Source organism: Poecilia mexicana, unplaced genomic scaffold, assembly GCF_051168715.1.
Source record: "Poecilia mexicana isolate PSO_F unplaced genomic scaffold, ASM5116871v1 scaffold_9, whole genome shotgun sequence".
Taxonomy (NCBI): domain Eukaryota; kingdom Metazoa; phylum Chordata; class Actinopteri; order Cyprinodontiformes; family Poeciliidae; genus Poecilia; species Poecilia mexicana.
This window is the reverse complement of record NW_028263378.1, coordinates 13,997,888-14,022,058: the sequence shown is the minus strand read 5'-3', so window position 1 is coordinate 14,022,058 and position 24,171 is coordinate 13,997,888. Positions and strand designations below refer to the sequence as shown.

The window sequence follows — 24,171 nt, the reverse complement described above, 5'->3', positions numbered from 1 at the left end:
TCTCCTTGAGGAAGATATGAGACCCATCTGTTAAAAAAATTAAAGCTGAAGCAGAACTGCACTTTATAACTTGACCATAGTCCAAACATACCAGTAAATCCACCAGAGTGGCTGAAAACTATGAAGTGAACCTGGGCTGAGTTCAAACCACAGTTATCATTCTGAGAGCAGCGGGTTGACTTTATATGCAAGAAACGCCCAAAAATGAAAGTGAAGAGTGATTCTTGTGTCAACACTGTCGACAATACAATTACATAAATGTTGACAATTTCTCTTATATTCAAATATTCAGAGCAGGAGAAAGATGTTGACGGCACACAGCGTCCTCTGCTGGTTAAAGCTAGAAACAACAGGAATGCGCTATCTGACAACAGGTTTTTTTTCAATAAAGTTTGCTTTGTTTACTTTCACAATCAAACATGGCCGCCTTAGCAACCGCTCTATTCGATGATGAACTGTTCACGGCAGATTTTATCGAGGTACATTTCTTATTTTCTTTAAAGCACAGACAGTGTTGCTTAGTAGATATCGACAAAGTTGCTAAACTGTCAGTGAGTGAGTAAGAAAAGGTATGAATAGCACGATAGATACTGTAGTTTGTGGGGAAAAAAATGCATTTGTAGCCGTTCGTCATTATTTAATAAAGTATTTTGGGCAAACTGCATGACGTTTAGGATAGTAAAATTTACTACGTTCACTGTAATAGTCGTACTCTCATTTGTTTTTGTTGTTTTAAAATGAATTTAGGATGAGCAAGAGTCTTATGCCCCCACTTCCACTGCGTCTTACACGGTAAGAAAGCAGAAAAGGTTGAACAGGGAGGAAGTCGGTCGCTTTCTGCTGGAGGCAGAGAGGAACAGGAGGTTGTGAGTGAAATTTGCTTTAACTTTTGTAATACAATGAAGGATAAATCAAATCACTTAACGCCTAACAGAAGTGCCACTCAAAAACTGTTTATTTCATCCACCCAAAACTATTTAGTTCATCACATATATAAATATTTTCTATATAAATTATACTGATTTAACTAGACTCAATATTGGATGGATGGATACATACGACTTCAGCTAGGTCCATAATCTAGACTGCTGTCTGTCATTTGGGAGCCTGTGTTCTTAAAGGGCTATAGATTCATACCCTGTGATTTAGAAACACATTTAATAAGGAGTTGAAACAAGAAAAATCTCTATCTCTGCCCTAAAAATGTAACCACTGACTTAAAAATCTGTTGTTTGCCTTTTGCCTGACAGGATTGAAAAATTCGAGAAAGAGAGAGCCATGACTGTTCTGTGCAGAAAGACTGCCTGGACGGATGTCATTGACGAACTTGAGGAATATGAAAAAATACTACAGAAAGATAGGTTTGCTCAAAGTAAGTCATTTATAGCTGATTTTCTTTCTTCTTTTTTTTTTTTTTTTTTTTTTACATTAATAGGCATCTGTTTCACACTAGGATGTGCAGTCAATGTGAAAAAGAATGGATTGGTCTTGTAAAGAAATAGATTTAACACTAAAATATTGCCTTTAATTTGCTGTTTTTTCTAACACAGTCCTTTTTAACAATTGCAGAAATTCAAAATCTTGCATCTTCGTATTTTTTAAATCATACCGTATGTCATTTTGTAATGAAGGTTTAAAATCCATACTGTATCCTCTATGAGCTCCTTCGTCATGGTAAAGAGTCTGTGTACAAGCGGTTAGAAGTAGATTGGTAAAACCGTTCATCAGTAATAGTTCTGAGTCTGAAGCTGCAATTTGTGTAGACCATGAATTTAAATGTTGACGTTCGTAAAGTATCTTCAATGTGCCTGAAACTTGCAGAAACCCAGTAAAGAAACCAGACTGTTTCAATATGTTATTGTACAGCTTTAACAGAAATATAATATTATGCCTTTTCTTCAGAGAGGATCCTTCAGAAGCAGCTAGTGAAGATCAATAATGGTGTGAAGAAATTTCAGAAACACCTAACTGATGTCAAGCCGTCTCCTGAATGTGAGATTTTTGTTTCTTGATGTTAAAGAACCTGCAACTCGGTTGTTGTTGTCCATTACCTAGAAAAACTTATAGACATGATTTTTTTGGTCATTATTAATATCAATATTTGAGCTACTTTCTGGGTTGATATGTGAAATAATAGTGCAAGTTAAATAATTGAAACTCAGAATAAAATACGCAGTGTCAGTGATGTGAAAATTAGAGTCTTTTGGGACAGTTTGTTGATATTGTTTCTGCAATTTTGTTTTTATTTCCAGTGATTGGAAGACTTCAAGAAATAATGTTAGATGTGGAAGTGTCGATAAATGCTCTGAAGGAGGAGCAGTGTTTACGGTAAAAAGATTTGCTAAACATTCATCTTTACACCACTTTAGCCTGGAAAATGGGGGGAAAAAAACAAACATATTACCTTTTATGAATGATGTTATGTAACTTTCTTTGGTAAATTAGTATGAAAGCCACAACATTCACTCGGTATACACAAAAGAAAAGTGTGCATCTTATGAGAAACAAGTTTAAGAGTATAAAAGAATGTTGGGTAGAAAAGAAGTAGAAAAAATAGAAATAATAAAAAAAAAGCAGAATTTATAGACTGAGATTATTTGTAGTGAAATGAAATTATTATAAGGAATCAAACCTTATGTTTCTTGCTTTCTCTCAGCTTTGAGAAATATTCAAAGGAGGAGCGGACGTGCAAGAAGGAAGTTATTGCTTATGAGAAGAAGTTTGAAAACTGGAGTCTCCTTGTCAAGTCAAACCCTAAATTACCTGCGCTGAAGGTTACCAGTTTACACCATTATGTTTTTTTTTTCTTTGTTGTGTGACACTTGCTTAAATAAGAAAAAAGGGTGACGGGCTGTTTTTTTCTTCTGTTTTCCTTTAAGATCAACCCCTTCCACAAAGATCTCCCTGCCGAGGTCAAAGCTCTGGAGGATTTCCTGCAGAAGACTGGAGGTTCTCATGGAGGCTGGGACCAGTTTGATCACCAAGCATTCTTAAGAGTAAGGAATGCAAAGTCGCTTTGTTAATTACTTATTTATTATTTTTGACAGTTTTAGTGGAGCGACTTTTTTGGTTCTAACAATGACAGGTCTGGATGAAGCACGGCGGGCGGTCGTCGTACAGGAAAGAGGCCAGACTCTACCTGCCGAGTAAAACAGAGGAGGAGGTCCAGCAACACGAGGACTGGCATCAGGAGCTGCTTCGCCTGCAGGACAAAAAGAGAGAGGTGGAGAAGAAATGTGGCAAAGCGTGACGCTAGAGTTTAGCGGAAGTGACACTTAAGCACTGCTTTGCAATTAATTAATTTCAACGACCTTCTGTTTTGTCAGGGTTTGGCATGTGTCATGCACGAGTCTTTGCGTTACATGTGTTTTGTCCAGTTTTAACAGTTTTCTTCCGTCCCACCCAGGCTATTCAACGCTGGAAAACCAGTAAAGAAAAAGAACGTCAGACGAGGATCCAAACTCAGGAGGAAATGGAGGAGGCACAAAGAAAAGAGAGGAAGGCCAAGAACTTGGCTGAGCAACAGCAGTGAGTATCAATAACTGAATAAATTCAGATCAGAAACTTTTCAAATTTGACTCACGCAAACTGTTTGACTGATGTTAAGTCGTTTATGTTTCAGGACTGAGGAGGAGAGGACGGAGGTGGCACGGCGCCTGGAGGAATGGAAGAAAAAGAAAAAACAAAAAGAGGAAGAAGAAGGAGAGCAGAAACTGGCTGAGGAGATTCACAGGAGAAGACAAGAAAAGGTTCATATTTTGCCATCAAAACTTTTATGTTTTTTCTAACGACAGCACTGCTTTTCGTAATCAAAATCACATAATATGAGGTTGCTTTACTGGGCAGATGCCTATTTTTAACAAAATGATCTCTGTTGATCAGGAGGAGCGCCGCCGGCAGCTGGAATTAAAGATGGCCCTTGAGGAGCGTCTGCGATTGAAGCGCGAGAAAGAGGAGGAACAGGAGAAGAGAAAAAGAGAGAAGGAACAGAGGGAAAGGGAGGAGAAGCGAAAAGAGGCAACGAAAGTCGTCAAAAGCTTCAGTGAAAGGGTACCAAGTTCTAAAGTCTTAGAAATACATGAAAACAAAAGATAAGGTGTAAGTTTGTGCTCTCAAATTCAGACTTTCTCATTAAATAACTTGCAATACACAGCAGGTTCCTTTGAACTCAGCGAGAAGAAGGTATGAGATCAACTTTACTTTGCAAAATACATAGTTTGATTGCACCTTTGCAGGATCTTCACAAGGTGGAGGCAAAGCTTCATGAGAGGCAACTGAGGGAAAAGGAGGAAGAGGAACGACAGAAGAGAATCATAGCTAAGCTGAAGGAAAAGGTGCAGTGACCAGTCTGGAAGATTTCAAACTAGATTTCAAAGATTTCAGTCATTAGTCTCAGAGAAGTAATTAGTTTTTCTTCTTCAGATGGATGGTCATGTGAACAGAGACCCCTTCAGGCTGATTCGCCCCACTAAAGGATGGGAGGAAAGGATGAAACACAGTGAACCTTCAGGACAAGGACCCACGCTGCAGATGTTTCACAGGTCTGGACCTGTAGACTTGACTTTACGTTCTGATAAGTAACATTTAGGTAATTCCATATTTTACTATTTTTATTCCAGAGCCATCCCCTCTTGGAGACAAGGGCTATGATGTCACCATGAGCCGAGTCCTGCAGTTTTCCACAGTTTCCAGAGTTTGACTTAAATTTGTTTTGTTGTTTTGACACTTTTGTTGTTATGGTAAAGTATTTACAAAGAAAATATTTACAAATAAAACAAATAAATACGTAAATATCAAAGTGTTGAATGAGAAGCACACAACAGATTAACTTAGATAAGAAAAGAAAGGCATTGTAATGAGGCAGACAAAAAAAAGCTCTAGGAAAAATAAACATCCTAGATCCCAGAATGTAATGTTTAATTTTCTTTTCACTCCCACTAACAAATTATCACAGAAATATGACCTGCTCTGGGTTGATGTATGACAAAAAATACACTGAAATAGATTCAAGATTAAAGTCCAAGCAGAGAACAACAACAACAAAAAATTCGTTAACCCACCTACACTCGTATCACAAATACTGTCCCCATAACTTCAACCCCTAGAAGAGGCTTTTATTTTGAAAAGCAAACGCGCCGGAAAAGATTCCCCATAGGTGCGGAAACAAAGATGGCGGAAGAAGAGAACCAATTTGAAGAATTTGAGCAGATAGACTTTTTGAAAGACCGACATGTCCGATTCTTCCAGAGGACCTTGCAGGTGTTACCTGAGCGGTACGCGTCGCTGGAAACAACCCGGTGAGTTCGCCAGAGGGCTCATGGGAGCTCTGGTTACTGTGGTTTGTTGGGGAACTGAACAGCAGAGGAGCTAGCTGTGATTCAGTAGCCCTCAGTTAATTAAAGAAAACTCATCTTAGCCTTTATTTAACCATTCAGGTTTTCTGGGTATGACATTGTAGCAGCTTTTATGGCTGATGGAACGAGCTTGTTCCCAGCTATGTCTATGTTAAGGTCTATCATTCAGTTAACCCTCATTTTCAGCTTGGTTTCCATCTATATTGTTTTTTTTTTATTATTATTAAGGTTAAGCTATAAAACAGGTTCACACATTATATGGCACTTTATAAACGAGTACATTGTAAGATCAACTGCTTTCATTCCAGGTTATCTATTTTATTCTTTGCCCTGTCTGGTCTGGATGTATTGGATGCCCTGGAGGTGGTGGATAGTAAAGTGATGATTGAGTGGATTTACTCACAACAAGTCCTGCCCACCCAGGATAGTAAGTGTTATATCTATTTTTATGTTGTTGTATGAAAATGTTATTTTTCATTTAATTGCAATGACTTGAGATGAAATGAGTTGCAAAGTGGGTTTATGAAAAATAAATTTCTGCCAGAAAACTTGCTTAGCTCAGTGACAGGGTGCTGAGGCAGTCATTCATCCAGTGGCTCGTTGTGTTTTTTGAGTTAAAATATGTTTAAAGTTGACAGTAAATTTTAAAATACCACTTGATGAGTATGTGCTACTGAAAGATTGGAAGATTAACACCTGAACACCAACTATTAAAGTCTTAAAAAAAAGTTAAACATAAAAAAAAAAATTAAATAAGGAATACTTAGCCTGGTGGGGCACAAGTAAAGCCTGGTGGCCCGCCAGGCTTTTTATACTCTGGGGGAAACACTGCAAATGTATAGAGTGTATTATTATTTTTTGTCATAGCTTAGTAACAGCATTGATAATGTGGATGCTTTGCTATTCCATACTTTGCTGAAAATGACTTTCAGAATAAAGGAGGCTTGCTCACACGCCTACAGATTTGTTGCGTTTCCTCAAAAATAATAATTTGGATAGATTAAAATGTGCTATTGGGAAAAATCCATATTGTATTTAATTAATCAGTGATGGCAGGAGAGAGGTGGGTAGACTGATTAGGGCATCTTCTGCGGTAATTGCAGAAGCTGCACCAAAAGTAAAATCTCTTGATTTTTCTTGCTGACCCTCACTTTTAGTGATGAGATGTTGACCTTGACTGGAAGAACAGGATCCTAGAAGCATGCTGTGTAAACGAGCTTCATCCCAGATGTTTCCAGGTGCAGTTTTTGATCACAGAGTATAAAAGAATGATTAAATATCAAAGTGTTGTCACTGAATAAGAGGCCAAGTAAGGAATTTCTGACATAGGGCTGCCTAGCTCCGTCATCTCAGTTTGGACTGCAGCCTCTGCTCCTCCACATTGATGGGAGGCAAATGATGTGATTCTGGCACTCTATACTTTTTTGTAACCCATTTGGAGGTTTTTCTGGGCGTGTCCAGAAACACGGCACATTGAGAACTAGCTGGATCTAGACTCAGCCTGTAGTTTCCTTCTGACTTAAGAACCAGTTGGGTTTCCTCACTGTGAGTTGGAGAATGCCTCTGGGGAGCGACATGTCTTCCCTTCAACACCTGTCACCTCATCGGCCGAACACTGATTTCACATTTTCTTTGTGCTCTGGCTGAATCAGTTAAGGTTTTCTTTCTTTATATAAAAAAATAAAAGGGGGGAAAAGAATTTCTGCTGATTATTTGATCAAGGTAATAGGCTTTTGAAGGAATTAGAAAATTAGGCAATTAAATTTCTGTAATTTAAAATTCCTCCAACTTTTATCAGATTCTTGATGAAGGTAAAAAAAAAAAAAAGTGCATTAAACAGCAGCCTGTTGGTTGATGCGTTTAATGTCCAAAAATAGTGCAAGTTTTTAGTAAGGGATAATTTTTTTTTTTTTTTCAAATGCTGATTCTACTTTAAGTTATTGTAAGTTAGTTTGTTTCACACTTTCACACTGAGGTAGTCGTCTTTGCATCCTCCGACTCATCAAACTTTAAAGTCTGTCATGTGTTTCTTTTCCCGCTCTGCAGATTTCAAGGCAGCTATTGGCCCTCAGTTGTCTGTAGATAACCCAGTGCATCCTTACAGCTGTTCATCAAAGAAAAGTTTGACTCTCAGGCTTTTAATGACTTGTTTTGGGACTGATATGTTATTTATTTATATATTTTTGCCTCCGACAAGCCACTCCATGCCATCTGTTGAGATGCGCATTTCATTAATTATTGAAGACATCAATGGAGATGATGGAGGGATAGTCGTGCTTGATGGATTTCTGCTGCAGCCATATGCTGGGAGGCTGGCAGGCTTCTTCTCGTTAGATCTGAGGGAAAAAAAACAAGTTGAGAGACAAATGTGATTTACTAATGATTCATTAGTATGATAATCCCCTATTTAGCAAACTATTAAGACTTACAGAAAGCATTTTGCTTAGGTGGGATGTTAGTCTCCAGTAAAATGCAGGTGTTTGACTGAATTCATCTGTGTATACATGCAGGGGATCGACATCAAGGTTTCTGTATATGTTGGTGGAAGATAAAATATTTACTTTTCTTTCAGTACAGAGGTTTGATGCCATTGTTTTACAGAGTCTTGCATAAAGTCGGGTAGCAGGATGAGCTGTTGTAAGGCTGATATGTGATGCATGAATATATTGGTCCATTTGTTGTTCAGTCACCGCATAAAAAATGTTAAAGCTTCTGTTATGTTGTTGTCATTTTGATGTGGCTTGGTGTTTCTGTCATGGCCAGAAGGTGGCAGCAGAGCACTCCTCTTTTCCTATTGTATTGAGAACATTTTCTGCAGGTCATAAGATGAACAGAAGGGCTTTAAAACGTAAATCAGTAAATTACGTAAATGTAATTTTTTATTATTTTTTTCCTGTCTCTTGTGCTGAATATTTCCATCATTTCTGTCTGACCCGTTACAGAATCCAACCTGAACCGTGGGGGGTTTCGTGGATCAGCACATATTGGGATTCCTTACAGCACGAAGGTACTACCAGAATTGTTTTTCAGTTTGAGTGCTGTGGCTTTTTCTTCTTTTTTAATCTCTCAGTAAATCCACTTTTATCTATCATCAGTATCAGTTTCTTGATCATTTATTGCTTCAGTAGAATGATGCAAATGCCATACTATAGTGTAGCAGCTTGGAAAGCAACAGTGACCATTGTCATGATGGGTATTATTAGAAATTTTAAAAAGAGATGGAGATTTGCTTTTTTTTTTTTTTTTCTCTCAAAAATTAAACTAAACAGAGAAGAGTCTACTCTTCTACGCCTATGGTGAATATTATCTCCAAAATATTCTGTGTGTGTCCGCAGCCATCAGCTGCATTTCTGATTTCCCTCTCGGTTGTTGTCCTCAGGGTCCAGGTGTGCTCCATCCGTACGACAGTGGCCATGTTGCCATGACCTACACCGGCCTGTGCTCCCTGTTGATCCTCGGAGACGACCTGAGTCGGGTGAACAAAGAGGCCGTTCTGGCCGGTCTCAAAGTGCTGCAGATCGAGGACGGCAGGTTGGCGCACACTTTCGCTCACTTTTGCACCCAAATCCTTATTTACTGTGGCATTTTCACTCTGACTCAAAAGCACCCGCAGCCATCTGATCGCAGATTTAACACGGTCTGACTGCAACTTGCATTTGGATGTTCCGTAGTTCAAAAGCAACTAAATATGTGATTTTGAGACACAATCTCCTGTCCTCCAGTAGCTGGAGCAGCTGCATGCTTTACCGTGCAGATCTTCATGACTTTTCTCCTAAATCTTGGCTGAGATCTTCTTCTCAGAAACTCACTGATTATGTTGAAGATCAGCTGGTGATAAAATGTGCCAACATGGCAACTAAGGATGTGTGTAGACTAAAGGAAATGAACCGTTTCTTCTCCTCTGTTCTGACCTGAATGTTTTTACGCCTCACTTCGTGATGTTGCTCAAGTTCCAGCACAACTTTTTGTGTAACTCAGTGGCCTGATGCACCGCGCTGCCATAAAAACTTTGTTCGAAAACCAAAACAAAGCAAAAGAAGTCCTGCGAGACGAATAAACGGAAATGACCGTTTATACCCTGCGGTTCAACGCTGTAATGAAGAGAGAAGCAATTAGCAGCATTGCATTGTGGCATTTGAATTAAAACTTCATTAACTTTAAATAAAAACATTGCTCTTAATGCTGCTGTAATGATCCCAAACGTCCAGTGCTGGCAGAGCGCGGCCGTTGTTGAGCTGGCGCTCTGGGATCGATCCCATCATCATTCCTTACAGCAGGTCTGTCCCAAAATGCCTGGCAGTGATTTTCCAGTCCAGAGGCTTTGTTTATAACCTCTATTATGGTAATCGAATTGTACCAGCATCCCTGAGGTAGACCCAGATAGTTACCCCAGAAACAGCCTGTCGTATCCTTGTCCTTTCTCTCCTTCTCTATTTTTTCTTTTCTTTTTTTCATAATGAATTGCTTATTAACATGGTGTTGTCTTAAAAACCACACCATTATTCCACTCACGTGGAATAAGGCCGTCTCTTAATACTCGGGCTGTTAAAAAAAAACACACAATCTCTCAATTAGAGCTATGTGGGTTGGGTTTCATTTTGTTTAATACATTTAAGCAACTTGTGGCTAATTATTTCAGATGTTTGTGTTTCACACCTGAATTATTCGTCATTTACACCAAATAAAGTAGTTTCCAAACAGTCAGAACCTAAATCTGAAAGCATAAAACCAGAACCCAGACAGTTTTTTTTTTCTTTTTTTATGTAATTCTGCCTTTTTTTTTTTTTTTGTTTGTTTGTTTGTCTGGCTTTCAGTTTCTATGCCGTGCCAGAAGGAAGTGAGAATGACATCCGGTTTATCTACTGTGCAGCTAGTATCTGTTACATGCTGGATGACTGGTCAGGCATGGACACCCAGAAAGCCATCGAGTACATCCGTGGAAGTCTGGTGAGTGAGTGTTGGCAGGTTAAAAAAAGTGTGAAGCTTCTGATCCTCCTTCAGTGGACAAAAATAACAAGATGATTCTGATGTGAACGCTCCCACAGTGGACACTAACCTTCCTTTTCTGCAACATAAGAAGTTAAATTAAAATACAACACAGCCCACGAACTGTTACAAGGTGTCGGTTCATTTGCAGACAGTTCATTTATAACAATTAGAGAAGATAGAGTAAAGTATCATCGTCTTAAGGCTGCAGCGAAGGTTTTTTTCTGCATCAGTTAAAAAGAATAAAAACTAATTTTCCCAACTTTGTTCGCTTTGTTTGCATTTCTGGGCGTTAGACACATCAAAGCGCAGTGTTTTCTCTTTCTCCCGAGCTGCACACGTCACCTGGGAAACCTCAGCGTCTATCGAGTTTAACATTTCAGAGTCTGTGTTGTTTTGTGGCTGTGTTCGTATCATGCTTATTCGTATCTATTTGTGAATAGATACACACCGAAAGTCAGAAAATAAGTTTAGTTTAGTTTAGAAAAGTCATTTAAATTGTGATCTTAAGGTTTATTTTGGTAAAGCAGAAACTGCCTTACATGTAGAGATGGATGCATGCAGTAGCCATTTTTGCTTTAGTGTCATCAGAGCAGGAACAGGCTGGGAGTTGTTTGTTCTTCCCGGTCGATTACCACCTCTAACTTAGCTTGTATGTTTTGTCTGAAAGCGTGCAAAATAAACGCAGACGGTTTGCGTTTCTTCTGTTATTGTTTGTGTCCTGTTTTAACAAAAAGCTGGTTTAAACAGATGACACTCATGCATTGTCAATGCGGTAACATTCCTCATTTAATAAAAGACAGTGAAAGGCGTCCCAGATTGCAAGTAGATTGTGCGAAATGAATATTTCTAGAGATGAAGCTAAAAATGGGTCATCAGTTTCTCAGAGATGGCATTGTCTAATTTTTGTTCAAACAAAAATAAATGTCAGGATGAGGAAGTGGCTGTATGTGATGCGTCTTGTGACAAGTGCAATGTGTGGGAATCTTTGCCAACCACATCTATTACTTTGTTTTGTTTGGGGATTTTTGTCTTGCTTATTTTTTGAGAAGTAAGGTATGAAATGAAGAAAACGGTGTAATGTTGTGTATTACAGGCTCAAGTGTTAATCTCTGCAGCTCTCTCTCTGATGACATTTCTCATTTTAGTTAGAGATGCAACAATCGCCTGGCTAGAAAAGAAAATCTACCATTTCTTTCCTTCTTTGAACTGAGGATCAAATTCTGCAGCATCTGAATGTTCTTCCTGTTAATTAAATAGATCAAAACTTAGAAGTTCAATCAACAGTCAACAATATTTGATCCTCTTTCAAAGTCGGATAATTCATTAGTCAGATAAAGTTCAAGGTTTTTGAATCAAGTAGAAAATTACTATATTTATCTAGGAATGTATTACGGTTAAAATGATCCTAATCAGAGTCGATCAAAATTGCAGTCAGCATGTCGGAGTTCAGAGAAACCAAAAATCTGCATCTGACCTGTGCATCTTTAAGAACAAGACATCACTTTTTTATTTGTAGTAATTTTAAAAATATATATTATTTTGTTCTGGTGTGGAGTCTAACATGTATGCTGTGTTGTTGTTCTTCTTCAGAATCTCTGGTTTGTGTTCACATCAATTATTATTGATTCAAATATAATTTCTAAATTTATTTCTCCATAGTCGTATGACAATGCATTTGGCCAAGGAGCTGGGAGAGAATCTCACGGTGAGTGCAAATATGTTAGATGTTGTAAATGTAAAGTCCTATTAAGTTTAAATAAGTAGAAGAAAGGAAACGCACTGTTGCAACAACAAATAAATTCTGAATAAGTTTGATAATTTAAATACATTTTTGGTTTAATTTCATTGGGTATTTTTTTACTTCAAATTATCCAGAACACATTATAACCAATATGTTGGGGGTTATACTAGAAAAAGGCATGAAAAAAAAAAACAGCTTATAAAGGATTAACGCTACAGATCCGTTGCTATAGATACAGCACATTGTTTTCAATCATTCGTCCCCCACTCCAATTAGACCTTGCTTTTCTTTTACGAAAGCTTTCACGCGACACAACAAAAGCAATACTTAGCAACATATCTGCATGACCTGGGTTGTACAGAGATGAAATCCCTGCCAGCTCTGATGTGCTCTTTAAAACATACATTTCTTAAAAATTGCAACTGCTCCAAGGGGCAAATTTTATTGGATCTATGTGATTTTCTTCTCGCTTTGAATTCGAGTTCTGTGATTAAAGGCTTCGGTGAGGCTGTGCTGAGCCTACCAACTCTCCAAAGGGCTGATTACAAATCAGCAGAGATGCTTAGTCGCGGCCCATTACCGGTCTACCCTTGAGGTGTGTGTGCTCGTTCAGTGCCAGGACCTCCCAGCATTGCTTTGAATGTGCACAAGCACATTTTTCTGGGATGTTATGTCTGTGCAGTTATGTAGGTGAAACATGAAATTATAGAACCTCATGGGTCTGGGCATGAGACTGGATTTATGTATCCGATTTCAGTCCTTAGTCTATATTTACTACTTTTTTTTTGTTGTTGTTTTATCCGACTTCACTGATCCCAACACTGGTATCCATGGACGATGTTTCTTCCTGCCTAAAGGAAACTGATTTTAGAAAAACAAATTGTCTGAAGCCACCAGGTGTTTACCCCTCACCTTAAGCTTCTAGTAGAAACAATCCTTCAAATGGATGTACAGTTTATTGCGAAGACATGTCTCCACATCTTTCTACATTCTTATTAAATATTGTTGTAACTTTCATGTAAGGGTGAGGCTAAGACCTCAGGATTAAATTAAAATAAAAAAAGGTTCACTTACACTCATCGTGAACAAGAATGTATAATGTAGTAAAAGCAGAAGAAGTAGGAACGCTTATGTTGAGTTGAAGTAAAAATTATTTGTTTGACCGACCATTAACCAGAAAATCGGAAAAGTCTGAGAAATCATTAGAGATTTAAATGTGTAAAGCTGCACTTTCAACCTCATCTGTAGATTTGCACAAGTTGGAAAAAGTTATCAGGAGTCACTTGTTGGAAAAACTGCTGATTTCCAAGAGCAAAGTTACTGGAATGTGTCATCGGCTTGGGTACATCCTGGAAAATGGTCCAAACTGAATTGGTTTGGTAGGTTTGGGACCAACCCAGGAACAAGGTAACACTCAAGTTTCCATGAACTCAAAACTGCCAGAATGTCGTTTCCAAGTAAAGCAAGTTTTACTTCCCCTTGGAGACAGAGCTTTGTAGCCTGATGTGCCAATCATCGAGCTATTACGCCACAATGACAAGAAGTATGTTTGACGATTGAAAGTGGGACGTTAAAATCTACTAACCCTGTACCATGCTGTACCATCCGGTGCCATCCTGTACCATGCTGTACCATCCGGTGCCATCCTGTACCATGCTGCCATTGCTGCCATTGCTGCATCAGGTTGTGGCAACAATTAATAACAAACTTTGACACTGGGTGCATCAACAGCACAATAAATCCCACACACACGCATCTAAATTGGCCTTTGAAGAGATGAGAAATGCAAATCTTAACTACCTAAAAAGTTTCCATCCCGAAAGCAGCATCCCAAGCTTTTATGGAAATTAATAGAGAATGATTCAAAGACGGTTGTGTTCCAGGAAACAAACTGATTTAAATGAGTTTTGCCTTGAGGATTGATCAAAATTTCCAGCCTGAATTACACCAGAAGCTTGTTGATGACAAGTGGAAAAAAATGGTGATTATATGAATTGGGGGTTTTGTGTAGAGTTTTGACTTGATTTAGATGAAAGAAACTAATCCCTAAATTTGAATTTTCTGCTCCCAACTCTTGTTTTTAGAACGCCTTAAAGTTGCATTTGTATTTTTATTGTAATTGTTAAAGACTGAGATATTCATACCCATAGTGAGCAGATGTGCACCCCAGACTGCAGTTTCATGTGATAACTCGGTGACCCGTGTGCCAGGTGGCTGGACGTACTGTGCCATAGCCTCGCTGTGCCTGATGGGCCGACTGGACGAGGCTCTGAGTCCGCGGGAGCTGAACAGGATCCGGCGCTGGTGCATCATGAGGCAGCAGAGCGGTTTCCACGGACGTCCCAACAAACCCGTGGATACGTGCTACTCCTTCTGGGTGGGAGCTACGCTGGAGGTAGCAAACACTGAAATGTCTTCCTACTTCGTCACATAATAAATCAGTGCCTGCTGTGTCTTAAACTCTAAATTTACAGAAACAAGTTTGAGGTTTAAGGCTGCTTTGGAGATTTGTTGAAACTAAAAGCTTCTGCTGTCATCAGTCTATAAATCCTTTTATGTTTGATGTCCTTTTGGAGATGATCTTTTAATTTACTGATGGATTCAAAACTACATCTATGAAAGATGTCTGAGAAAAATATGAAAGATTGTGGAAATCGGTATCAGTCAAGAAAAGCCTGATTGGTACATCTGTAGCTCTTAAAATGTTTTCATTTGATGGTTTTTGTATTTTTCTCCAGCTCCTGGATGTGTTCCAGTTCACACACTTTGAGAAAAACAGGAGCTTCATTCTGTCCACGCAGGATCGTTTGGTCGGCGGCTTCGCCAAGTGGCCCGACAGCCATCCAGGTAAATGATGCCACTTGACTTCTACTGCCTCCAGTAGAAACGCCAGGCTGCAGTTTTTTGTTTTTTGTGGTTGTTGCATCCATAAAACACAAATGCCCGGTGTTTTTATAGTGCAGTAACAACCACAGGAGCAAAACAGGCGCTGAATGGCGTGTTTAATGACTGTGTAGCGCTTCCTTGTCATTCTCCTGTAGCTTCAAAGATCTCACGTTAGGGACAAAACCGTTGTGGATCTAAGCAGTTTCAGTTCATTTATTTTCCTCTCTTTGAGCAGAGCAGTTTGCGCCTCATCTTCCACAGGTGCAGTGAAACAGGGTGGAGCTGTGGTGGCCAGTTTTACTTCAGATCAGTGGGAAAAGAATCTCCTGTAACCCTAGACTTCAGCAGTCGTGTTCTTGCCTGCCCTCATGCTGGGTAATTGATGAGGCGATTGTTTAAAGGTAGCCTGAGGAAACGGCAGACGGAGCTCCTCGTGTTACCACAGACAGACAGATAGGAGGACGGCGGTCAGGAGGGACAGACAGGACTGAGGCTTGTGAATGTAAATGAATAAAAGAGTTTTATGGGAGAAGGAAACAATAGCGAACAAATGTTTCCTTTACAGTGGGAACTGGGTTGGTTACTTGGATGTGGGACAATAGATGCAGACCTGCATTAAAATGATTCCAGATTGTTTTTTTGCATGTGTTTTGTTGCTAGAAGATTCTTTATTCTGTGTTAAAATGTAGAATAAGAGGCTAGAAAGCAAAACATAGCAGAAGGTTTTATTTAAAGCTCTTAAATTGCAATCAGAGAGACTGGTGTAGATTCTCAGTCGTCCAAGACGTCACAGAAAGCAGCCAGACTTCTTCTCTTGTTTCTTGATTTGCCTCGCATCTAAAGTTTCTGTAGCATCTTGAAGACAAGGAGTGTGGAACAAAGAAAATTCACGTAATATTTGAATGTCTAGCTTTTACTCCTCAAGCTAAATTAATTTATCAAGACATACTTTTGTTTGTTTTGCCTTTCCAAAACTTATTTTCCCTCATTGAACGTTTTTGTTTTTAAGTTACTGACAAGAAACTGTGACCAGGTCTCGTCAGGATTGATAGATAAGGGGAAAATACATTATTTGCAATGTGTTAAGATATAAAAGCATAAGAGACAAGTGTAGAAGCTGGAGAGTTTTAACAACAAAGTAGATTTTTGAACAAGATGGTACCTGTCTGATACGTCGTTATATCTGAAGGAAAATAACAAATAGTCAGAGGTGAGACGGTGGATAAATGTTTTGCTTTGCTCTTGTGTGGCTGGCTGCAAAGATGCCACGGAGGAGAGGAGCATCAAAACAGACTAAACATCCTTTTACTGACACAACTCATTAATATCCAGTTTTTTTAAAACTTGGTGTTTATATATGATTGTTGGCAGTGATGACTTCAATTTAGTCTTAAGTAATTGGTTTGTTAAAGCAACACCAAAGTTTGGCTAAAAGCCTATTTGACAGCTGATGCTATTTATAGACTCGACTGGTTTTTTTTAAAAAAAAGGTCAGATTAATGAAAGCCAGACACTTACAGGCCAGGACTTCATCACATCCGTGTTGAAGTTCCCCCCTTTGCTGTTATGTCTGTGGCTGCTGAGGATGTTAAACTCAAGTTTTAGGCTGCAAGTTTGCAAGTAGGTGTGAAGTGGAGGGTGGCGCAAGCCGGCCTTCATCCTCTCCGAGCACTCTGCAGCCACTTGATTGTTTCACATTACTTGCTTCTCCTGCGTCAGTCGTTTACTGCAGGATGTGGCTGGCTCACTGCATGTCTCTAAAAAGCATCTCAATGTTAATCTTGGATTGAAAGTCGCTGTAATATTGAGTGAGGCCTTTTGAAACCACGTTCTCATTGGTGTAACTTTGAGTCCGAGTCCTGATGGGTGAAGCTAATGGTTCTGTGATTGATTCTAACGTCTCTGTCCAATCATCTGTCGTTTCATTGTAATTCAATTACTGCTCCATTTAGTAGCCTGTGGAGCTTTTATCCTCGTCCCGAGGGAGAGAGACGCTCCTAGGGGCGAAGCAGCGTGCATTATTCACGTGTCCTTAAAGGTTCATTACGACAAACTTACAAACCTTGGGACAGCTGAAGGGTCCAATGAGTTTATAGATTGAATCAGTCAGTACACATCCATTCTAAGTACCAGCTCTGTCACGTTCAGGTGCTTCTGCAGGGACTCCCGCTATCAGCTCTGACCCGGTTTCTCCCTTTTTGTCCGTGGTTTCGTCTCTCCAGACCCTCTTCATGCCTACTTGGGGCTGTGTGGCCTGTCTCTGATCGGAGAGCCTGACCTAAGGAAGGTCCACCCAGCTCTTAACATCACCCAGAGAGCCTTTCAGCACCTCCAGCAGCTGCAGCAGACGTGGAGGGACAACGCCGGCAGCTGCGTCGGACGGCAGTGAAAGCAGGACGATTTACAGCGCTAACTCTGGAGCGGACGCCGTCTGCTGTCGGTCAGCGGCCGAAGGCGGCTGGACTTCTGCCAGGTCTCAGAGATACTTGGCTGCTCAAGAAGTTTGAATTGTTTGGAATTGCGAGGATTTAAACACTTGAGGACCTCATTTAAAGTCCATCTAAAGCAACTTATTTGTTGAGCAATATATGCCACACCTCTTTGCTGCCTTTAAAAAAAAAAAAAAAAGAAAACAAAAAATAAGTAATTGTTAATAAAGTTATGCGGTGCGGTTTGTGAAAATACAATATAATAATGTGCCAGAAAGTGTAATTCACTGGAGACTTGAACAAACGTCAGATGCCTCCATCTTTATTTTATGGCCTTTTTTTTTTTTTTTTTTAAATTATGACACTTTTCTTCAAAGATGTATTGCTTTACTTCCTTTTCTCTGCTTTGCTAACCTGCCTGGCGCTTCCATCCGCACGTAGCTGCTGAATGTTTTGAACCTCCCATGATGCATCAGGTCTTAGTGGGTCATGACCTCTGGCTCCTCAGTTTGAAATCCGATACCCTCCCTACAGGTTTACTCCCTTCAGCTTCTCGCCGCAACGTTCTCTGGTTTCACCACTGCAAGCTCTAATTTTCAACGATCAGGAGATTAAAATAAAAATGGAACTGCTCGGGTGACATTTGAAATGGGGCTAAATGTACCTCAGCTGCTGATTAGTTGTGTATTTTAAGAAGATTATGGAATAGGATTCACTTGAAACCTTTTTTAGGGATTTTATTTGACAGACCACGCCCTGCGTGGCTCGTAATTATGCAATGGAAGGAAAATTGTACAATGTTTTCAATATTTTTTCAAAAATCTAAAGCACAGAGCATTTCTCTATGTTCTGTTTTCAAAGTTCCTCTTTGAAAAATGAGTTAATCTCCCTTATATTTGATGAAGAGCAACTACAAACATTGGATTCTCCATTGGATGCAGTTCTGGACTTTGACTGGGCCATTTTAACAGATCAAAGCTCTTTGTTCTAATCTAACACATTTCATTGTACCTCTCGCTGTGTGTCGGCTTTCCTCCTCCTCTCCCCAAGTGTAAAGGGTTTTGCTGCCAGTAAGAGGCTTCCATCAACCCTGACTAGTTTTATCATCCTTAGTGAAGTGTTGGGGTTTTAGGTTTGGGTTTCCATCACATGTCGCCTTTTCCTTGCGAGTTCAGTTCAGTTTTGGTCTCATCCGACCAGAGCCTTTTCTTCCTCATGTTTGCTCTGTGTCAGACTCCGAACATGGCTTCTTCTGTGAGGATCACATACGTGTGGAGGAAAAGCTCATACAGATTGTTCCACCTGAGCAGTGGGTCCCTGCAGCTCCTCCAGGGTCACCCTGGGCCTCTTGGTTGCTGCCACAGTCTCCTGTCAGTGATTTTTTTAATTTTTTTTTTTATTTGGTTACTTTTGAAGGTGATTGGTAGTAGTATATTTTATTTAGAGGTGTCATAATTCAGATTTGTAAAAGAATAATTTTGAAAACCGTGTAATTTTCCTTCCACTCCATTAATGTTTGGTTGTATTGCAAAAATTGGAAATGGGGAAAAAAAAAAAAACAGAATTAAGGAGTATGAATACTTTTGTCCAGCGCTGTAAATCTCACCTCCTGAATTAAAACCAAATCTCCTCTTATAAGCAGCAGTGTGTCAGGGAGGCTCCCCATGACCTCTGACCTGAACTCATTCACCTGCTTCCTCCTCCCCCGTGAGGTCGCATCCAGCTGGAAATCGACGGGGAGATTGGACAATGGCATCACAACCAGAGGAAAACGGTTCTTTGAACTGTTTGTTCGTGACTCCAGAAAGGATGCAGGATGAAATAAAAGAACAATGGCCACGACTGCACCTCCACATGTCAGGAAGCAGAAACGACTTCACACAATCCCTTCTTCACTGAAGGGATCGGCCATCAGAACCGACTGTAAGAAGAACTTCTGGCTTTACTTTCAGTTCATTCAGATGTCTATGCCTTTGTTTGAGCTGAGGTCCAAAATGGCGTTCACGACCTGGCAAAGAGAGGCTTTCCACCTTTTTGCCTTTAAATCAGTCGTCTGTCTTGCAGCAAGGAAAACATTTCCAGCTTTCACACATCGCTGCTCTGGAGCGACACCTTTTCTTTTTTTTTTTAATGAGGCCACAGTGTGAGGTAACACCTGCTCCCCCCGAGTTGACACGTGACGAGATGCTTTGAAAGCGTGTCAGAAACACAGCTGCCCGTCTGCTGCCTGTTTACCTGCAGCTCTTCTCCGTGTGCAGACGCGCCTGTGACTGCATTTAGGAAGACACACTGAGGCTGGCTCTGCTATCAGGGGAAAAAAAAAGGGGAGAAGATGTGAGGAGAGCTGAATGAATAAATAACGAGAGCCATCTATTATTAAAAGTAAGCTGTCAGAGGCTGGATTCGGCTCTGTGAGTCCAGACAGAATCCTCGGCTCTGGTGTGAAAACAATAGGATTCCTAACTAATGTGCAGCATTATTGTTTATTTTGCACTGATCTGAAGCAATTTCTCTTTCTCAAATAATGCTACCGTTTTCTTATTATGTATACATAATACGTAGAAACCATTACCACAAAACGCTTTGGCATTTTTAAAAATGTTGCTGAAATGCGTGGATTTTTTCTATTTTAACCCTCTCTCTCTAACAGTGTGTCTTCTTTACCTATATGCTACAAGCCTGTTCTCTTTAGTTGAATATAAAGCTGACTGGAGCACTGTAAGTAATCTGTTTGCTTCTTGGTTTCTTACCAAAATGATCCAGTTTGGCTTTTATTTGTCTGTGTACATAGATGGAGTCACATGGTGAAGCCACTTTCTCCAGCTTGCCTCCTTATTGTGCCTAATGGATTGTTTTCCGTCGCTGCTCTCTGAATGCTTTGCTTTCGTTCACTTCTCTTATTGCCTAATTCAGATTTTTGCTTGGATCCTTCTGCGAAAAATGACTGAATATCAAGTTAACCTACAAAGGAAGAGGGAAGTGTAGCCTGGATATTTGTTTAGATTCTACGGGACGATATGTGTTGTTTACATGCGTGACTATCAGATATAAGTAGGCTACTCTCTGTTTGGTCCAGAAATATGTTGGGATTTATTTTGACAGGACACTTGGTGGCAAATGATTATTTTGGCTCCTGTTACACAGCAGACGAGGCCCTCAGTCCCAGCAGCATGAAATAAAGACAGCACTGCTTTGTGCTTCCAAAAGCTGTGAAAAGATTGTCCAAGAGATGCAGCCAAAACACCACATGCCGTTTTACGAAGCACTGCTATACATATTGTAACGATAAATCGTGTAACAAAAAAGGAAAAAAAAACATATAATGGAGTTTATTTTTTCTATGCTTTATAGAAATGTTGGTGTAGATAGATGTAAATGTCTATAAAGATGTGACTTCTGCTGGGGGGAAGTGACCAGAAAGTCTTTACATCAGAAGAACTGGACCTGCAGGTGTCGGTGTGTGACGCGTTCTTAAAGTGCAGCTTTTCGAGTTTGGACTAATGCTGATTCTCGCTTGGCACGGAAATTGTATTTATGGTAAATAAAACGTGTACTAACTTTGACATTTGTGTGCATTTTGTGTTACCAAAGGGTGCCTTGGAAAAGTAAAACCCTCGTGATGCGACCGCAAACCTCAAGAGTTTTATCGGAATATTTAGTGATGGATATAAATTGATTTCAGAATGATCCCCGCGTCATGATGCTGCCACTGCTGTGTTTCACTATGAGGATGGTGTAACCGCAGCACCTTCCTCTGCATGGTTTATGGCAAACACACCATTTGACATTTCTGGCTTTTTTTGTTGTTGTTTTAACAATTACTTCTTTAATGTCTCTCTCCCATAAACACCAAAATGTGTGGAGATCAAAATTATTACTTTAGTTTCCCCATGTTTGATTTTTGGCTTCAAAATTTAATGTAGTAGCATTTGATATAATAGTTTAATTTTAGTTACAATAGTCACTTGTAGGGCTGCATAGTGGCACAGTTGGTAGAGCTGCTGCCTTGCAGCAAGAAGTTTTTGGGTTCAATTCCCAGCCCTGGACTTTCTGCATGGAGTTTGCATGTTCTCCCTGTACATGCATGGGTTTTCTCCAGGTACTCTGGTTTCCTCCCACAGTCCAAAAACATGACTGTCAGGTTAAATGGTCTGTCTAAATTGTCCCTAGGTGTGAGAAGCAGCCATGATCACCATGGCAACTCTGTAGGTGGGAGAATCTGTTGACAAGACCAGTGTTAATTTTATTAACCAAAATTTTTGTAACAGTTTTCATCAACCAGTAAAAACGAAATAGAATCTCATATGAGTATGTTAAGATTATGCTACTTTTTTTTAGAAACCGAACAGAATTTTTTTTTTTTCCCCCCTTTTTGTCATTTGGAAAGATGAGTTGTGAAAGAGCAAACATCATAATTATGGTTTTTGAAACTAAAAAAAAAATGAAGAAGAAGCTAATCTAAGAAAACGACACAAGAACGTTAAAACTCTGTCTTTTGGTTCCAGTCCTGGGTAAATATTTCAGATAGGTGTAAAGAAATTATTAGGAATCCTCCACAACTTGCCAAAAGGCCAACTATATTTGGCTGACTAAAAAGTAGATTGAATGTGTTTGATTTAAACAAAACAACTACAAGTGACTATCCATCCATTTTCTTGTCCCTAGTGGGGTTGGGAGGGCCTATCTCCAGCTAGGAGGAGCTCAGTGGGTGTGAATACTTTTGCAAAGCTCTGTATTTGTCTTGATTCCTCTTGTAGGGTGTAACCATTCAAAGCACAAAGATGTGCAACCAAATCTACCTTTTTGTTTGCCATAACAAAAGCTCAGGAGCTCTTCACATACCAGCTCAGTCCAGGTACATAGTGCTCCTATTCAAGCTAACCTATGCAACAAAAAGGGAAAAGAAGTGGGGGTGGGGGGTGATACAGCCCTGATGATTTTGCTGATCCTCATTTTCTAAGTTTATTTCATAAAGTCAGCTCTGCTTTATCCTAACATCCACCAACACAAAAATAACAAGGACTTTCCCTGTAAAATGCTCAGAGGTCAAACAGATAAAAGAAATGCTTTGGAAACTTGGGGATCCACATGGGAGGAAAATTTTTAACATTTCCTGAAGAAGACAAAAAAAAAACATGTTAATCTCAGCTCATCAGGGGTGGGCAACTCCAGGCCTCCTGCAACTTTTAGATGTGTCTCTACTTCAGCACACCTGAGTCAAATAATGAGGTCGTTAGCAGGACTGGAGAACCTGACTGCACTTAGGAGTTGATTCAGCTCTTGGATTCAAGTGTGTTGGACCAGGGAGACATCTAAGAGTTGCAGGACACCTGCCCTCGAGGACCAGGATTGCCCACTCCTGAATGCATGAAGAAGCTTTCCTAAAGACAAATGCTGCACACTGAAATGTTGTTGGTCACATGCTTTGAATGTTTTTTTTTTTCCTATGATGAGGCAATTAAACAAAACTTTGAAAAAAAAACAAAACATAAAATAATTTTTTTAGGTTAGGAAATGGGCATAAAATATTTAAAGAATATGAAATGGCAATCATCATGTCGCCTTTTTTGAATAGCCAGTGTTAATTCTGAAATTGCATAAATAGCAAAACAAAGTAGAAATGTATCCATCTTTCTACAGCCAGCACACAGATCTGTCTCCACTCTTTTTGTAAAGAGAGACGGAGCTCGGTGACATTTAGGGAAAGGAAAAAAAACTAAAACATATGAGTCGATGGGATCAATCTGTTCTGTTGCTGAAAGTAGGATATTTCATGAATAAAATTTATTTAAAAAATGGCATTATTAAACATCCTGTATGAATCAAGAGCTCAGCATCTAAATCTGATGATACTCCAAAGAGTACACAGGATAAACTTTGACTTCTCTAGATTTTAAAACGGCTGCATGAAGCCCGGTGACCCGACTATTTTTCTATTTTTAAACCTTGAGATGAAAACTGGTTTGCATTTTTCCCGATCTGCTTCATTTGCCTCTCATTTTCCTGCCATGTGGAGCGTTGTGGTCTTTCTTCTTTACTAGGTCAGTGAGTAAGACCTAATTAAAATCTGTGAAGGGGGGCAAAGGGGGCTTCGCTGGATCTCACATGCTGAGGCTCATCCCACCTGGGAGCCGAACTGAACAGACTCTGACTCCAGTGCTGCCGCTGACACAGTAATGTGAGACAAAAGTGGCACTGAGACCCAATCTAGAAACCACAATCTGCTGCAGAATGACTTAAGTATTATCCAATTACAGCTTTAATCTACCTGACGGGAGCGTGTGTATGATCATTATCTTAGGTAGTCGTTTACCGTAGTCATTTTGTGCTGAAAGATATGCTGCCAATCAATGCAAAGTATTAATTATTCAGCCAGGCAGAGAGCTCACTGGTTTATGTGGCTTTTTATGGGGCAGTTAAGTGTCGTCTCCGGCATGTTAAAGCACATCATGACCTGCCATAAAATTTGTAACGTGAATAATGTGTTGCACACATTTAAACATGAGTAATGGCTTTAGCATGGAGCTAGTAGACTGTCCTTGTTCCTAGAAATGGTTCCTAAAGTCCAAACTAACTCGTCTTTATTTCTTGTGGAGCCGGAATGGAGGAAATCTGAAACTCCAAACGCCAAACACGAATGATTTCCCTCCTACATTTTTAATAGGGGGATATTCAGAGTTCAATAAATCCTTGTTCCTTTTGCTGAACAATGCACAATTACATACGGCCAGCAGCTCACAGCTTGGTTTCCCAGCAGAGGCCTCGAAGATAA

The 24,171-nt window shown here is 39.7% G+C and overlaps 2 protein-coding genes across 2 annotated transcripts; both read left to right on the top strand.

Annotated features, from left to right (window-relative positions):
• The first annotated feature begins 400 nt into the window (after positions 1 to 400).
• Positions 401 to 5,047, top strand: ccdc112 (coiled-coil domain containing 112). Its single transcript, XM_014986337.2, has 14 exons — positions 401 to 479; positions 748 to 866; positions 1,251 to 1,372; positions 1,903 to 1,992; positions 2,253 to 2,328; positions 2,657 to 2,774; positions 2,880 to 2,996; positions 3,086 to 3,223; positions 3,407 to 3,528; positions 3,623 to 3,749; positions 3,883 to 4,050; positions 4,236 to 4,334; positions 4,423 to 4,541; positions 4,620 to 5,047. The coding sequence occupies exons 1-14, from the start codon at positions 420 to 422 to the stop codon at positions 4,648 to 4,650; spliced, it is 1,506 nt and encodes a 501-aa protein (XP_014841823.2). The 5' UTR covers positions 401 to 419; the 3' UTR covers positions 4,651 to 5,047.
• Positions 5,048 to 5,144: 97 nt separating this feature from the next.
• Positions 5,145 to 20,962, top strand: pggt1b (protein geranylgeranyltransferase type I, beta subunit). The gene is made up of 9 exons (XM_014986340.2): positions 5,145 to 5,297; positions 5,663 to 5,781; positions 8,297 to 8,361; positions 8,734 to 8,885; positions 10,169 to 10,301; positions 12,003 to 12,048; positions 14,295 to 14,479; positions 14,823 to 14,931; positions 17,193 to 20,962. Exons 1-9 carry the CDS (start codon positions 5,170 to 5,172, stop codon positions 17,357 to 17,359), a joined length of 1,104 nt encoding a protein of 367 aa, XP_014841826.1. The 5' UTR covers positions 5,145 to 5,169; the 3' UTR covers positions 17,360 to 20,962.
• The last annotated feature ends 3,209 nt before the right edge of the window (positions 20,963 to 24,171 follow it).